The 16,356-nt window shown below is 41.1% G+C and overlaps 1 protein-coding gene across 5 annotated transcripts in view; it reads left to right on the top strand.

Annotated features, from left to right (window-relative positions):
* LIN54 (lin-54 DREAM MuvB core complex component) overlaps positions 1–16,356 on the top strand; it is a 37,386-nt gene that overhangs the window by 1,249 nt on the left and 19,781 nt on the right. For 3 of the 5 annotated variants that reach the window (XM_057383870.1, XM_057383869.1, XM_057383865.1), the window contains exons 1-2: positions 56–139; positions 15,431–16,158. In XM_057383870.1, coding sequence (XP_057239853.1) covers positions 15,466–16,158 — 693 coding nt within the window. In that variant the 5' untranslated portion in view covers positions 56–139; positions 15,431–15,465. Of the gene's footprint in view, positions 1–55; positions 140–11,920; positions 12,037–15,430; positions 16,159–16,356 lie in introns of those variants that run through there. The other 2 variants (XM_057383867.1, XM_057383868.1) reach the window with 2 other exon arrangements.

Raw genomic sequence — 16,356 nt, 5'->3', positions numbered from 1 at the left:
GCTCGGGGGCGGCGCCGGGGCGGGGCGGCGGGGGCAGGTGCGGCGGGGGCGGGAGCGGCGGTGACGGGCTGAAAATGGCGGATCTTTCGAAATACGGCGGCGGCCGCCGATGTTGACGGGCCCGGGCCGCCCCCGCGAGGTGAGACCCGGCCCGGGGGGCGCGGGGGGAGCGGCCGCGCTGGCGGCACCGCGCGGGAGCGGCGGCCGCAGGGGCTCGTCGCGCCGGGCCCGGGACTGGCGGGCCTCGGCTGCCCCGGGCCCGGGGACAGCGCGTCGGGCGGCTCCGGGTCCCGGCTGCTCGCCGAACTCGTCGGCGAACGTCACCAGAGGAGACCGGGGAGCCGGCAACACCGCGCCGGCCTCGGCCCCGGCTGGATGGGGACGTCCTGCCCGTGTCAGCGGGATGCTCGCTCCGGCTGTGCCCCGTGGAGCGGGTGCGGTGCTTCYGCAGCTCACCCCGGTGCCAGGGCGCGCCTGTGCGCTGCCCGGCTSTGGACAGCACCCRGCTCCAAGGGAATGTGTCCGGKTCTGGGYTCCTCAATGCAAGAAAAACGAGGAGCTACTGGACAGGATCCAGCGGAAGCCAYGAAGATGATGAAGGGTCTGGAGCTTCTCTCTTATGAGKWGAGACTGTGGGAGCTGGGCCTGTTTAGTCTACAGAAGAGAAGACTTATGTCATTAATGTATATAAATATCTCAAGGCTGGGTGCCAGGAGGATGGTGGCTGACTTTTTAATGGTGCCCAGCAATAGGATAAAGATAAAGGGCCATGAACCAAAATACTAGAAGTTTCACCCCCCAAAAAAAAACTTGTTGAGTTAGTAGAGCACTGGAGCAGGTTGCCTAGAGTGGTTGTGGAGTCTCCCTCTCTGGAGACATTTGAAACCCACCTGACCATGGTCCTGTGTCACCTGCTCCAAGTGGCCCTGTCTTGGCAGGGAGGTTGGACTGGCTCATTTCCAGAGGTGCTTTTCAAACCTAACAATTCTGGGATTCTGTGAATGTAGCTGGACCATCTTTTGGGATAGTCCCACCTTTTCTTGTCACCATTCTTGCTTGTTATGAGGTATATCAGTATTCAGAATGTGTTTTTAATTATTTGTGACCTTGACTTTGAAGCACGTCATGTACTAATTATGTAATGCTCGATATTGAGGATTTGGCTCTGGAAAGCCTTGTGGCATTGAGAGCATGTGAAACTGTCCACTGGAATATACCATAAACAGGAGGAAAGGTCTCAGACTTAAGATGTCAGGTGAGGAAAGAACAGATATTTTAATAACCTTTCATTAGTTTCATCCACCTGAACAGTTCCTTGAAATATATTAAGTTACTATAGGAAATGCTGACTATAGAAAAGTAATTTGAAGTACTCTTTGGATTGTTTACATGAAGCTGGCAATAACAAACAGGTATTCAGTCCTTGAGTATGTGGTTATTTTCTTTACAATAACTTCTGGCTTGTTGGAGGCAAGAATAGTGGGTTATCAGCTGAAAATATTTCTCTCAGTGAAATCCTTCTTTAAAATAAACTATATTAGACTTTTTTTTTTAAATATTATTTGTCAAGGCATCCAGTTTACATATCTGCTGGCGAGTGGTAACTGTTGGTTACATGCCTTGTATGGAGTTGTATTTACCTAGACAGAAATGTGTGGCTCTTTTGCCCTGTAGGCCRAACACTCTTATAGGCTGGCTTGGAAGTGTGTTAGAAAATACAGCCTGGGTTCTCTAATGGGTTAAGAAAGTATTTCATGCTTGTTGTAATGGGGGAAGCTTCAGCAGTTCATTATGCAAGGTTGCTTTTTCAGCTTATGTATCAAGAACTATCTGCTGATGTTTTGGTTTGCTTATACTTTTGTACTGTCCATGCGCAGATAGTTTGTAACTGAATGCTTTGAACAATTCAGCCAGAATTCTTGAGAAGCTTTAAATGCTTTCAGGTGGAGTATCTGCTTAACCACAGGTAAATATGGAGGGTAGTGATGAAGAGTACTGTCAGAATTCTACCTTAGAGATGTCATCTCGTATACTGCAATATCTTTTATTTTAGGTTTAGAAAAAACATCAGAGCCCCTCAGGTTCTTTCCCCTTACTTTAAAAAAAATATTTGCAGGGGGAAGCTAAGGTAGATGGGGGAGGGGTGTGTTTTGGTGTCTGTTTCAACAACAAATTGTGTTTCCTTATCTGTCACTTGGTCTGTTTGTGCTTCTGTTCCCAATATGTGCTATACAGGTAATGCTTTCTTTGTCATATCCTGTGAGAAGTGCATTCTARTGTCCCGCAGGGTTTGTACATTACAGCAGAGGGAGGATGTGGTGGGATACTTAATAGCAAGTACCTAGGAGATAAAATCAGGATTGTTTGGTTGGGATTTTTTATTATTCTTTATAGTTTCAGGAGCTCCCAGGGAGAAGTGGAAAAWGTTTCTTGATGTTTTGAAGGTTTGTATTTTGCCAGGCCTTATATTTGAGTAGCTTGATTTCCTCAGTTGCTCAGAAAGCTGATAAGCAGAACAAGGCTTTCACTACAACCTGTTATTAGGCTTACTAGGCTTACTTACCTGTTACTTGTACAATGACTGCATTGGAAGTCTGGAAAAAATGTTCTTGCATAAGAAAAAGTGAGAGTGACAGAATAATGCCTTAATCAATCATGGGTCTCAAAGTTACCTGATGTGAGCGATTCTCATGTTCCATATTTGGATGTAGATTAGTGGCTCCTTAACTTGTTGTGTCACTCCYCTGTAAAMGCCATCCTTCTGCTGTCAGACATATTGCTGCTCACACGAGGATTATGTCCATAGTTTTGGGTTGTGCTTTGACCTGTTGTATGAGTTCTACGTTCATACTGAATCCCCATCTTTAGGAACTGACTGTTTGGGGTTTTTCTTCCTTTGGAGTAACATCAGTTTCTGTTAGAGACCCAAGAACTCTTTTTTTTTTCCCTGGATGAGACTATTGTTTCTGTGTAAAACTCTTTCAGGTGTGATSTTTCAGTGCCACTCTGGTGCTCATAGATTTTGAACTGAGCTATCTCAGCACACTGACTCACCAGAATTTGCTTACTACTTTGTGGAGTAGTTTTCTTCCTGGTTTCTTCCAGGTTTTGTTCCTGACCAGTGTCAGTTGCATGGAGACAATGAGGCTGTGACAGCCCTCAGTTGGGTTTGGATGGCTTTGCTCCAACCTGGCTCCTTCATCTGGGCTGCCCTTGCAGCTGCACAGATGTTTGCCAGCACAAGGAGGGAAAATATATGGAAATGAAATGGCAGATGCCAAGTGCTGGCTTAATATACACAGGGAATTAAAATGTAAGGAAATWAATGCTGCTGCTCATGTATGCACAGCGGTCAAAGTAGCAAATGATGCTCTTTGAAATAACAGTAAAGATACTACTAGGATACTGCTCATAGTAAATGCTATAAAATTGTAGCAGGTGCTTGTTTTATTAGTGTGTAATTAACAGTTTGTTGACGTACAAGATTTTTTAACTTTTGCTTTTCCTTTTAAAATTATAATGGAAGCRTAAATTACCCAGAACTTGACAAGGGAAGAAGGATCTACTCATAACTGGTATGTGGACAAGAGGCTCGCTGTTTTCTTTGTTTTTTTTTCTCCATCCATTCTTGAAAAGAAACCAGCTACTACCTCTGTTATAAACATGGCAGTGAAATATGAGCTTAAGCAATCTTCCCCTGGAAAAAAAACAAAACAAACCCAAAACCCTCAACTGCGTAATCTAAAATTTTCATGTACATATCACTTGACAACTGTCAGTTTAAACACATAGGAGTTGCTAATTTGTGTACCTTGCCCGCTCTTCTGATCTGCTGCACACAGTTGTTTGTGAGCTGTGTCAGGCAGTGAGCACTCACTTAGCAGAATGTAGGGTAATGGGAAGGGAATGGCTGCGTTGGTTGAGGGAATTATGGTTGCCTTGGGAACTATTTTGCGACTGTAGATGGTTAATTTGTGGTAGAAGAACACCAGATATTTTTTTCAAATATTCCTGGTAACTTGGAAAAAAGACTGGATACTTACACTAGTTATATATTCAGCATTTGATAAGGAGTGACCTTGGGGTTTTTCCCTTGCTTTAGTTTGCCATTGGTATTGTATTTGATAAATCTAGAGCCATGATCCTCTGGGAAGCATGCAGACTGCTTCCATGTCTTGTCTTTTGTAGGGATTGGGAAAGAGAATGGAAATTATTTTGTGTGTGTTCCACATACCTATTTTGTTACTGTGTTAAAGCGATTTGCTTTCACTCTGCTATTACATATGCAAACATGGTGAGTTTGCAGTCTTAGATGATTAATTTTTCCACTTACCCTTGTTAATCATAGCTTCCTCATGGATTCATCTTTTTCTGGTTTCATGACATGTGTTTTGTTGAAGCATCTCTAGCTCAGTAAGCTTAAACAAAAGCCTCTCTGTTGAAAAAACACARTGCTGAGTGATTTTGTAATTCTTCGCTTTCTGACAAAACAAACCTTTCAATTTTAGAGACAAAACATAGTGTGAGAGAGAGTAAGAAAATAGAGAATGCCTAAAACAAATGACACTTTTGCTCATTATCGAAAAGATAGCAAAATTGAAAAATGGCAATTAATTAGAAGAATTGTAATACAGTAAGATCACCTATGTGCAGTTGTGCACTTTCATTTGACAATATGCCAGCAGTGCAGGGTGAGTCTTGGGTATACATAAGCTTCTGTGGAGGCTTTTCTGACAAATGAATGAAAACACGACTGGTGTCAAGAGTTTCCTAAGAAGTGCATTCCCTCCCTTTTTTTGTGCCATTCTTTGTGAATTTCAGTTGCCTGGAATAATTGATGTGCTTGTTTCTATTTGTCAGAGGGATGAGAGAACACAGCAAACAAAGAGATTAACTAGCCTGTTCTTTAGTTTGTTTTGCTTATAAAATGACCCAATAAAAGGATTTGTTTCTCAAAGATTTGTTTTCCCCTTGAAATCAATTTAGGCAAACAAGTGACCTCCGCTTTCTAAACTGTAGCTTGATTCCACTTTGCACGGGTAGGTGTCCTAAAATCCCTTGCACCACCAAGCAGTCAAGAATCTCTGGAACTGGGAGCCTCATGTTGTTATGCATTGTTTTTTTCCCTAAACTTAGTTTTCTCTTTGCTGGTAGAATACTCGGGCCATTAAATGACCAGTGGATGTTTATCCATTTGCAGAGATTAGTTCTGGTGCTAGTGCCAYGAACTGGCTACACTGGAATGACCAGGAAGGCTGTAGTCAGTTTTGCACTAAATGWTATTAGCAAAGTTTGTCACTCATGTTTCTTGTGGACAAAAAAAAAATGTGGATTCCCCCAGGAGAGAAGCAGAAAACAGGCAAGAGGGAAACTACTTGGGAATTTTTACATTGCTACTTGAATGACTGGGAATAATAAGAGCTCATTCTTTGTTGAACAAAGAACAGGAAGGTGAGTTTTGGTGTTATGTCAGTGGAAAGAAATAGGTTGGATAAAAGGTTTTGACAAGTTGAATGTCCTGGATTCTTACAAAAAAACCTTAACAAAAATTCTTAACGACATTGATAAATGCAGATGCTATAGGATTTTGCACAGAGATATCCCATAGTCATTTATAAGTTCTATTGCTGCTGCTGCATTGATTTCAATAGACTGTACAGTTTGACTGAGTGGCCTGGGCGTGTGTGCTGAGCTGGATKGTAGGAGAATTTATGGAGTGGCACCCTTTGGTTCAGGTGTGTCTAGGTCTTTGTGGCTATGGGGTGCTATTAACTGTGTAGTGATGAACGAGATCAACTGAGTTACAGCCGAGAACCTACCAAGCTGCAGGTCAGCTCCAGTGTCTTGTCATATGTTAATCAATGTTAATCTCCAATCCTTAAAATTACAAAGTGACAGTTGGCGAGAATTTCCTTTGTATATACAGAATGGTTTTAGATCTAGTAAAGAGCTAGATCTTGCTACATAAAAGAAAAAAAAAGCCCAACAACTTCTTCCATAGAAAAATACAGTGAAGGATTTGCATATTGTTTCTTCATATAGTTATTCTGAGAACGAGATGAACATTCTGATCTGTATCAACTCAGACCATGTAGTGGTGGCTTACGCAACTGGTGGTTGAGCATGTTTGCTGTGGAAATCAAATTTGGAAGGGTATCCTGTAAGGACAGATTTGGGGCATTTCTCAAAGCCTTATGGTTGCTTAGGTTGGKWATTAGGAAAAGGTTCTTCCCCCAGAGAGTGGTTGGGGCACTGGAACAGGCTTCCCAGTGAGCAGCATGGAGGCTGCATACAAAGGACTCTTTGGCATATTGTCTGGAATGAAGCTTCTCCAGAGATAGCATGAGATACAGTGTCAATATTTCACTGTGTCACTTTCAACATATTGAAAAAGAAGCAGTGTGGTCCTAGTCGCTGAAATGCTTCTTTCTGGCTAGTCCTGTCTGTAAGTTTTTTGAAACATTTACCCAAAACTGTTAAGTTTTTTTTTACCTTCAGCTAATAAAACTTACCAGTTTGTGTTTCAGAAGCTCTTCAACCTCTTATGTTATTACACATGAGGCTTCAGAGGTCTGAAAAGCCTGCATTTTAGGTGACCCACGTGGTACTGGAGCAGAGATGAAGATTCCACTGAAATTCCCATTTCTCCTATTGAATTGATCTCTTGACTCAAAATCCTAATGGGGAATTTCATTCCACAAAATTCAGTCAGCTATTGCACAGTCCTAGTTGTTTAACTAAGTTTTCCCAGAAGGGATACAGAGGTGCTTTATCTAGAGATTAAAGTGGGAAAGAGGTGCTAATAGTGTTTTTTGGAATCTGAATGAAGTCATAAGTCACGGTTTGCCTGCAGGTGAGCTATTTATCTTCAGCTCTGCCCCTCTACAAATGAACATATTATGTACTTGTGAAGTGTTTTCATGTTTAAAGCTGGTAAAACCGCTGAGATCTGCAGCTAGAAGCGTGTTTTCCTGCAAGTCACMGAAAAGTAACTGTTTGGGCTATTTTTATTTTTGTTTTAATGCTCCACTGGACTCTAAAATGAGCAAAGCCAGCTTGAATTTCTAGGATAAGTTTAAAAAGCAGTAGTGGCTATAGCAGCTTTCACTGCTGTTCAAATCTTGACAGCATTAGCTTTAAAGCATTGAGCTTTATYGTCTCAAGATTTTTTTTCTGGTTTACATCTCTGTGGTGTTCTAACTTTTAAAAGAATTATCTGATTGCATAAGGAGCTGTTAGGGCAAAATCCTTTCATCAGCCATTTTAGCATATTCTTTGAAATTAAATACTCCACTAAAATCAGTGTAATGTGTGGGTTTTTTTGAGTTATAATGAATTTCATGTATTGTACCTTTCAACTGGGCAGTGCTGGTGTAGTATACATGTGATGCACTGCATAATCATTGTGCTTCCCAGTTGGCAAAGTCTCAGTAAAACTGGTAGGTTACAATTCTCTTGTGATGAACTCTTGTTCATAAATACAGCTCTAAAATTGTTCTTGTTGAAATTGCTGGCAGCAAGCCTGATCTTAAACATGTACAATATGATAACACCTGCTAAAAGTCTGTGGGGAACTCTATATCAAGCCTATGGTTATAGTTTTCACACTTGTTGAGTGTTCTTGGTGTGTTATTGCTGAATTCTTGTGTAACCTTATATTCAAGTGGTGTCTGGAGCTTGGAAAGCAAGATCTTTATTTCAAGCTATATATAGATGACAGAAGTCTGCATTTTTTGGGACCTARTGATAGGTACTCTTCATATTTCAGGTTTGTTTGGTTTTTTAGTCAAGCTAAATTCACTACATGTTTATTCAATTTAACTTTGATTTCTTAGTGCCTTACTATTGGCATAGTATTGGCATATTACTAATGCAAACAATTAAATTATTTGATTGAAGCTATTTTAGGGTTTYGGTTTTTTTGTCTCATACCAAATTTTGTGTGGAAYGTAAGTTCAGAAATACTTGATTAAATGTGAAGGCCCTAGAATCTATGAACTCAAAATTTGGATTGTTTACKGTAGTGAACACCTTCAGAAAGTGWTTAKTGGTCATAGCATCTGTGCAGTTCTGTGTTTTAGCTTTTGTGCTATGGTATGTTTTGAAAATGACTGAAACTGGCATGCAAACCAAGGGAAGGGTGAGGGGAAATGTTCTGATTTTTAGTTTCTATTTTATTTTTAGTTTGCCTAAAGCTCTTCTTGAAAGTAGAACATTGTTTCCCGCTACAGAAGGCAAACTGAACTGCTTTGAAGTACTCTGCTGCATGGAATGTTCTTTCCAGTACTTTCTTGGAAAGCTGCTGTAAAGTGTGTGGTAAACAAGCCGTGTTTAAGACTAACTAATTCTGGATGAGTGCTAGGAGTTTTGTTGTGTTTTGTTGAGCAATAMTGCTCAGGACCTTGCTATGGCTGGAATGTTCTTCCTTAATAATCTTCTTTTGTAATAGATGGTACCTTTGGGCAATGTAGTATTTTCTTGTGGTGAAAAGGGGATCTGGTCTAATCCAGAACTAGATATCTCAGTGTTTTGAAATGCTGGTTTTCTAGGAAACAATGCACTCATTTGTACATGTAATGTGATTCAACCATTTGTGATGTGTATGACATGTTGCTTTTGTCAAAAACTTAGTTACAGCTTTTTTCCTTTTTCTCTCCACCTTCCATTTTGCCTGAAAGGCACTGACTCCTGGGGATTTTTGGTTATGTACTCTTTCTGAGGTCYTTGTTAGTTTAATTGTAAAAGATTGCTTTTGTACTTGGTGTGTGTAATTGAATTTCTCTGGTAGCATGCTGTGATTCCTTCTATGTGAGAAATAGTTTTGATGTGAAGAAAACAGCTATAGGTCACAGGATAGCTGAGTYTTGAAGTATATTTGTAGCAGCTGTTGTGGTGAAGGGAGAAGATGCCATTGTATAAAACATTTCTGTTTTGAAGACACTAAGATGTGAATTTTTGGGAATTTTAAAATATTTTTTTCTTTACAGCATGTTTGTAAAGAACGTAATATTTTTCTTCCCCTCTGTATTGGGTTTTTTGGGAGGGAGGACCTGCTTATTGTGTTTTAACTGTCCTTGTCAATATTTTGTAGTATTATATGTTAATTATAGCAGCACGGAGAGCTTACTAACTGTTTCATTGAATAATTGCAACATGCTTTTTTCCCCCTCCATTCCAACAACTGGAAGGTTAGGAAGAAGAATCAGAGTAGTTGAATGAATTCCTACTGCAGTGCAGCGTTTCCACTGGATTGTGTTTAAATCTCTCTTCTACTGGATTGTATTTAAATTGTTGCAGCTTCCAACTGTTCACAGAATCCCAGAATGGTTGGGTTTGGAAGGGACCTCTGGAGCTCATGTAGTCCAACCAAACCTAGGGCATGTTACATGTGTTTGTGTCAGGGGACTTTCTGCAGAAAAGGACACTCCACAACCTCCCTGGGCAGCAGTTCCAGGTAGTGATTGCATTGTTCCTAACACATCCCAGGAGGCCACAGGTGCACACCCTACTGACTTGCAGGGAACTTGCCCCTGGAGCCCCCAGCTCCCTCTCCACAGAGCTATTTTCCAACAGACCAGCCCCCAGCCAGTACTGGTGTGTGGAATTATTCCTGACCAGGTGCAGGACCCTGCACCTGCTTGTGATGAATTTTATTAGTTTCCTCTCTGTCCTGGTCTCACTGARTGGTAGCACAACCTCTTGGTGTATCAGCCACTCTTCCCAGTTTTGTATCATCCACAAACTTGCTGCGCATGCGCTCTGTCCCTTCACACAGGTCATTGAACAAGTTGAACAGGACCAGACCCAGGACTGACCCCTTAGGCAACACTGCTGGCTACAGGCCTCCAAACAGACTCTGCTGCAGATCACAAGGCTTGCTTCCCATCTTCTGACAAGTTTAGTTTTAAATCCTCCTCACCATCCAGACAAGCCAATGAATGAAGTTCTCTTTCCTTTCTTTGACAAGTTSACCCCGTTAATCCTTCACAGACCTGGTTGCTCCAAGTGAGTCCCATGGTATGAGTATCCAAACCCCTGCTGGTGGCATGGGGAGTAGATGGGGCTGCCTTAGYTCCAGCATCTTTCCTGGTGTGATGGGTCTTTTCACTCTGCAAGGCAGCAAACTAGTTGGGAAGGGCGCCTCAGCCTTTGGGAGAAGTCTGTTCCTTCTGTCAGTTCTTGCCATTGTAATCCTCCATTCTTCTGCATTATTGTTCTATCCCTTCTGGATTTGCTGGTGGGGGAGTTTTTGACTCTGTGGCTGTGATCTGTGAGTCTGCTGGAGCCTGTGCTTGGAACCAGCCATCCAGCTCCTTCCTGCCACCTCCTGCAGTTCAGCCGCCTGCTGCAGAAGGTCCAACATATGGGCACACCTTTTGCAGGCAGGTCTGCTACCTGTCCTTGGCCCAGCAGAAAGGTCTAGGCACTGGCACTTGAGTCCTGGTCATTTCAAATTGCTTAACCTGTAAGTATTAAGACCCGCAAAATTCAGATTTCTTCAGCTCAGCAGCCTTCAGGAGTTTACATATCTGCCAATATTGGGGAGAGCAGATAAGCAGAAGCTGAAAAATTTGAAAAGACTTTGAGCACCTAAAATGTAGTTGACAGCATCTCATGCTTCTCAGTTAAATCATCAAGGATCCGTTCTGTATTTCCCCTTCTTCCTCTTGCTCTTGCCTTTGTTCTAGTGAATGGATTTAGGAATTAAATATGTTGTGTTTTTAAACCGTTTTAGTTAAGGTTTAGATATGCCAATTTTACGAATGTACCCATACAAGTGTTGTATTTTAAAATCCTCAGATGTGAGCCATATCCTGCTGGTGGTCCTCTGCTGCACCTTSATTGGAAAGAGAAGAGGTGATGTTGGCATATTTTTGTCTCAACAATGGAAATTTCAATGTTACCCCTTTAGTACTGACTAACTGRTGATACTCCATTCTTCTGTAGTATTAGTTTAGARTACTTGCAGTGAACAATWACTTGTTAGGTTSTCCACTATTACCTTTTTGYCATTCATCTGATGCAAGTGTTCAAYCTCATTTTCCCTTTTYTTCAGGKCAGGCTYCATTGTTCTTCTTCATACTTACCTTTTTAAGGGTTTTTGCACTGTTTTAGCTCAGGAAGTTGAAAATACTTGCACTTGCTGTCTCTTAATAATGCTACCCTTAAGTCCATCTGTCCCAGCTTTAAAGAACCACTAACAGATACTGCTGTATCTGGCAACGATATTTAGTTTCACTCTGCCTTTTCTTCCTATCCCAAGAGGATCCCTGCTGCTTTAGGGGTATCTTAGATGTATTGCATTTTTGAAACTTAAGATTTTGTGTGTTGTGGGTTTGTTTTGTACTTTAAGAGGTGTTCATAAAAAGCTGTTACTGATCTGATTTCCCTCTGTTCCTGGTGAAAGTGGCACCTGAAAATTTGGTTAAAAAGTAGAACATTGCCAGTGATTAATGCAGGTCTGGCCAGTGTACCTAAATTTGTCAGCTTGTAGCAGAGTGTTCCCATGGCTGAGCACTACCAGGCCTGTGTTGTGCACTGGGAAGAGAATCACTAAATCAGCCACAAATAGTGATGAGCCCCTTGGTCCTCTGCTTTGTTGTGATGGTCYTGCTAACGTCCATCACCTTCCCAGGGGTTCATGCAAAGGTGATCTCAGCAGCTTTGTTTCTGTGTAATGTGAATTTATGARCATGTGTTTTGCTTGCAGCCTTGCTAATGATTTTGTAACATCACTGCACTCAAAGTGCTCATGGCTGCAGATTTGAAGGTTAGCTATCCTTATGTTAGTGAAATGAAGAAGTGTCTGCATGTAGTAAAATGCAGTTACTGTCAAGTACAAGCATAGTTGTGTCTTGCATTTTGTGTACTTTTTTGCAGATCACTGTGCTGTATTATACTGATTTTTTTYGATTTTCCTTTTCAGTGTGGCTGCTTTGGTGTTTTGTCAACAAAGGTGTTGATATGCTTTTAGTGGTTTCTTAAAGATTCTGCAGTGACATGCTAGAGAYAGAGAAAAAAGATCAAAGTTCACAGGTACCTGTCAGACACCATTCTATATTTTTGCCAACAATCCTGGTCTTCTTTATTGTCTTCCTTACAAATCCCCTTTATCCTTTACAACGTCATGTGTATATATATATATATGTATACATATATAAATATATTTCTTCATGAATATCAAGAATAGGCATCGGTTCTCTGAGTAGGATGATCACAGGTGGTTTGCTCAAGCTGAGAATTTGTTCTCTTCCTCCTCACTGTACCTAGCACATTTTAAAGTTGATGGTCCAAGACTTTGCTGACAATATGCTCTAATCCTTAATTTTTTTATGCATTTGGCTGATTGGGTGCCCTGAGCTTTGTTTACAAATCTTCAATATGTGAATTGCTTTGTGAACTTTTATTTAATTGTATGGCCCTTATTTTGTAGGCTAAAATTACCTGTTTAGTAATCTGAACCTAGGATTTTTATCAAATGTTCCAGTCTGCAGCTTGAACATTTCCTTGGTCTARATTGGTTTTTTCCTTTAGGATTTGAGTAAGCACTTGGTGATGCATCTTTTTGAGGGGTTGTAGGTAAAGCCTGTGCATTATCAAGCACTCAAAGTGTAACTGCTGAAGTGAAAGAAATTTTCAAGGGTTTTCAATAGGTAAAATAGTTCTCCACCTTTTCTTGACGATCTCAAGGCTATTACAATCTTAAAAGAGGTTGGCATGCTTTAACTGTTGGTAATCGCTTTAGTGGAGGAGCTGGGAAAATGGAAACAGTATAAAAGCATTAGTAAAAAAAATAAACAGCTGAACTGTTGAGAAATCCTGGCTAAATACCAAGAAGTAAAAACTTGCAGGGATGTTAAAGCTGCCTTTGACAGCAGCCTCTGGTATAGGCAGGATGAGATTTTCATTGTTCCTTTCATGAATCTGTTTGAGTCATCTCCAATATGCAATGAAGAAGTAGAACAAGTGGGTTGTGTTATGGTTCTTTTTTCCTCTTGTTGATGACACTAGCCTGAATATATTAATGGAGGCTAGGTTTAAAATGATGAGCTCTGATAACTGCAAAATCTTCCAATGTGATTGCCATAAGCTGTTAATTCAGTAACTATGAGTAATGTTTCTTTCCTTTTCACTTCTCAGTTTCTGATTCCAGAACAGATGTGATGTATTTCTTTTCCTTCTGCATTCTGACTTGCAAGTGGTTGGTTTGGACTCGAAATGATGTTTAAAAGCATGAATTTATGTATTTTAATATAAATACACTTCCAATTAGATACAGGTATTTAATAACCACTTACTGCTTTGCAACATAACCAAATGGCAAGAMTAAAGAATGCAAATAACTGTTGAACTGTAAAACTACGTAGATATATTTAAGTACTTTATCACCATACTGTTAAAAAAGACCAAGAATGGCCATTCTTCTTGGGGAAAAAYATGCACAAATGCAAATGAAAAGCAAGTTTATTTTAAATTATTTTTAATTACAGGGTGAGGTGATTTTCCAACTGTCTGAATTAGGATTGTGYTCTCCTTTTCAAACTTGGAGGCAGTCATTACATCGATTGTGCTGTCAGCAGTAGTACTACTGTCAGCAGTAGGAGTTTAATTTCTGAATCCAAGTCCTGTGTGCATAGCAGTATAGAACAGTATGATGGTTTAAGGTTTAGCTTTTTTTTTTGTATCTGAAATAGTTGTAATATCTGAACCACAAGCCTTTGCAAGTTGCTGAGGTGACAGTCGAATTATGAAGCTCAGTAGACGATTTAGTGGCATTAACATATGCTGTCTTTAAAAACATAGTCTACTTTTATTTTTGAATAGTCTCATAACCAGCTAACCTATCTGACTTTAAGGCAGCAATGTGATACTATTACTAACATGTCCTTAGGAGCTGGCTGTTTTGTCTGGGGTTGGTTACCAGGGCTGGCATCACTGCGCAGGCATTACTTTGGGAGAAATACTTTCCAAAGGAGGTATTTCTGGAAGTGACATCAGATAACTTTGTATCTTTAAATGCCTGCCAATAAGTGAGCTGTGAGTTTGACTGTCAGTTGAGTTCTTTCACAGCTCAGGCTTCTTGAGTGTCACTGCAGTTTGATCTGGCTGGCAGTCTKAGGGGAGGGGATCAGAGTGGCACCTTTGGCAATCAGGGAGGCCATGGACTTCTGCAGCATAGGCTTTGGAGTTCAGCATGGAAACTGTGTAATTCTAGCCGGGCTTTTTTTCCCCAGTCCTTCCACCTTGTGGGCCAAATGCAGCTGCTCTGTAGTTAGCTGCTGTACGGAATGGGCCCACAATGACTCCAGAGGAGGCAATGTCATCTCAGTGTTTGCTCAGTGTTTTTACTGGCACAGTTTCTCATTAATTAGTATTAAAACTCAGCTCTGCTTTTTCTAGCAAGTAGGGAGCAGAATTTGCAAGGATTTTTGTCCCTTTGAGCTTATAATTAGTACTCAGGAGCATGTACACAGACCCACGTGGGTGTGCTCACCCATCCAGTGCCCAAGTGTGCTCATGGGGTCAGCAAGTGTGGAAAATGCCTTATTAAGCCTGATCTGTTTTCAAACTCTGACAGTGGTACAGCTTTAGGAGAATGGTACATGTGACCATTTCCAGCAATGTCTGTAAGCTTTCTCAAATGGAAGCGACTGGCTTCGAATCTCACTGTAGGGGTTTGTTTAATATACAATTTGGATACTGTTGAAAAAAWTCTATTTTCTTTCATTTGTTTTGTGTTTAGAACACCTTTCAAATTAATAATGAATTTGGATGTTATATTTTGTGGTGAGTATGGAAAGAAATTACTGAGCTTTTCTTTTCATAGCCAGCACCAAGAGATTATCTGTTCATCTTATGAGTGTCAGAACGTTGGCTTGATCCTGGGGTAGGTGACTGTTAATTGAACTTGTGGGGTTGTTCAAGTCCATCAGTAAATAGCTCTTTGATTTTCTGAGATTTCCAAATGAAACTTTGTCGAGAATGTTACATCTGGTATGGATAATAAGTCTCTTGAGCAAGATAACATGCTCATCATTGTGGACATGTATGAGAAGACATTATCGTCTGTTGGATTTTTTTATAAGATATTTAACTCTTGCTTTATACTTCAGTGAGTTTAAATGTCTGTGCCCRTATCTTCAGTGGGGAAGCACTTCTTCTTTGTGTAATATGTTGTGAAGGGTGGACTGGTAGCACCTTGATTTGACTTCAGTTAATGATGTAGAGGTTTGATGTAAGTTATTGTTGAGAGTAAATTCAGCTTCATGTGTTACATTTTGATAACAATTTTTTCCATTATATCCCTCCTGTGCATGCACAATACTTTCAGTCTGAAAAAATTCTACTGTTTTCTTCTTTGGTAATATTATTCATAAAACTTTGAAAATGTRTGTTTTCTGGAAGCCAATAACTTTTTAAAATATTGCAGTACCTGCTCCAGCCATCACTGCCACAGCTACTAAAATGGAGGTGGTTTCAGCAGAAGTCAACAGCTTGCTCCCTGAGGAAATCATGGACACCGGCATAACTCTGGTGGAAGATGACAGCATCGAGGCCGTGATCGTGTCTTCRCCGATGGGAGATTCTATTCCTATGGAAACAGAACTGGAAGAAATAGTGAACATAAGCTCCACCAGCGACTCCTCAGCCACAACTACGGCCACAGTCACCACAGAATCGGTCCCWGTGCCCAGCGGCCCCTCAGGAGATGCAGCACTGAACACCACAGCCCCAACTCCAGATGTGAATGCAGCTGTAAAGCCTGCCTTTCCAGGTGGCCTCCATAAACTTGGTGCTCAGACCCCTGTCACTATCTCAGCCAATCAGATTATTCTGAACAAGGCCACCGATATTAAAATAGGCAGTCAGAGTATTAAACCGGACGGGCAAAAGCTGATTGTAACAACTCTGGGCAAGTCTGGCCAGCCTATCGTTTTAGCATTACCCCACAGCCAGCTCCCGCAGWCGCAGAAGGCCGTGTCCCAAGCCCAGGGTGGAGACTGCAAGGTACAAGGCCAGCAGATCAAAGTTGTCATTGGAGGTCGGTCGGAAGTGAAACCTGTTGTGGGTGTCTCAGCTTTGACACAGGGAAGTCAGCTGATAAATACTGCAGCCCAACCCTCTGTCTTGCAGTCCCAGCAAGTAAAAACAGTACAGGTAAAGTGAGTTATGATGATGAAACATCTTAAAACCAGTTCTGTTGCTGCAATTGTTGTCTGTTTCCTGCACTGATTGACACACTGTTGCTTTCAGCCTTTGCATTTATTCTTTGTATTAAAAAATACAGTGCTGCTCTTAGCCCATGCTTTCATCTGTGGATGCATTTGCCATTTTATGCTGTTTGCCTCTAGCTAC

The sequence above is a fragment of the Malurus melanocephalus genome, unplaced genomic scaffold (assembly GCF_030028575.1).
Source record: "Malurus melanocephalus ecotype Western Australia unplaced genomic scaffold, MMel_1.1 scaffold_668, whole genome shotgun sequence".
Taxonomy (NCBI): domain Eukaryota; kingdom Metazoa; phylum Chordata; class Aves; order Passeriformes; family Maluridae; genus Malurus; species Malurus melanocephalus.
The sequence above is the reverse complement of the archived record's forward strand: the minus strand, read 5'-3'. Positions and strand labels throughout refer to the sequence as shown.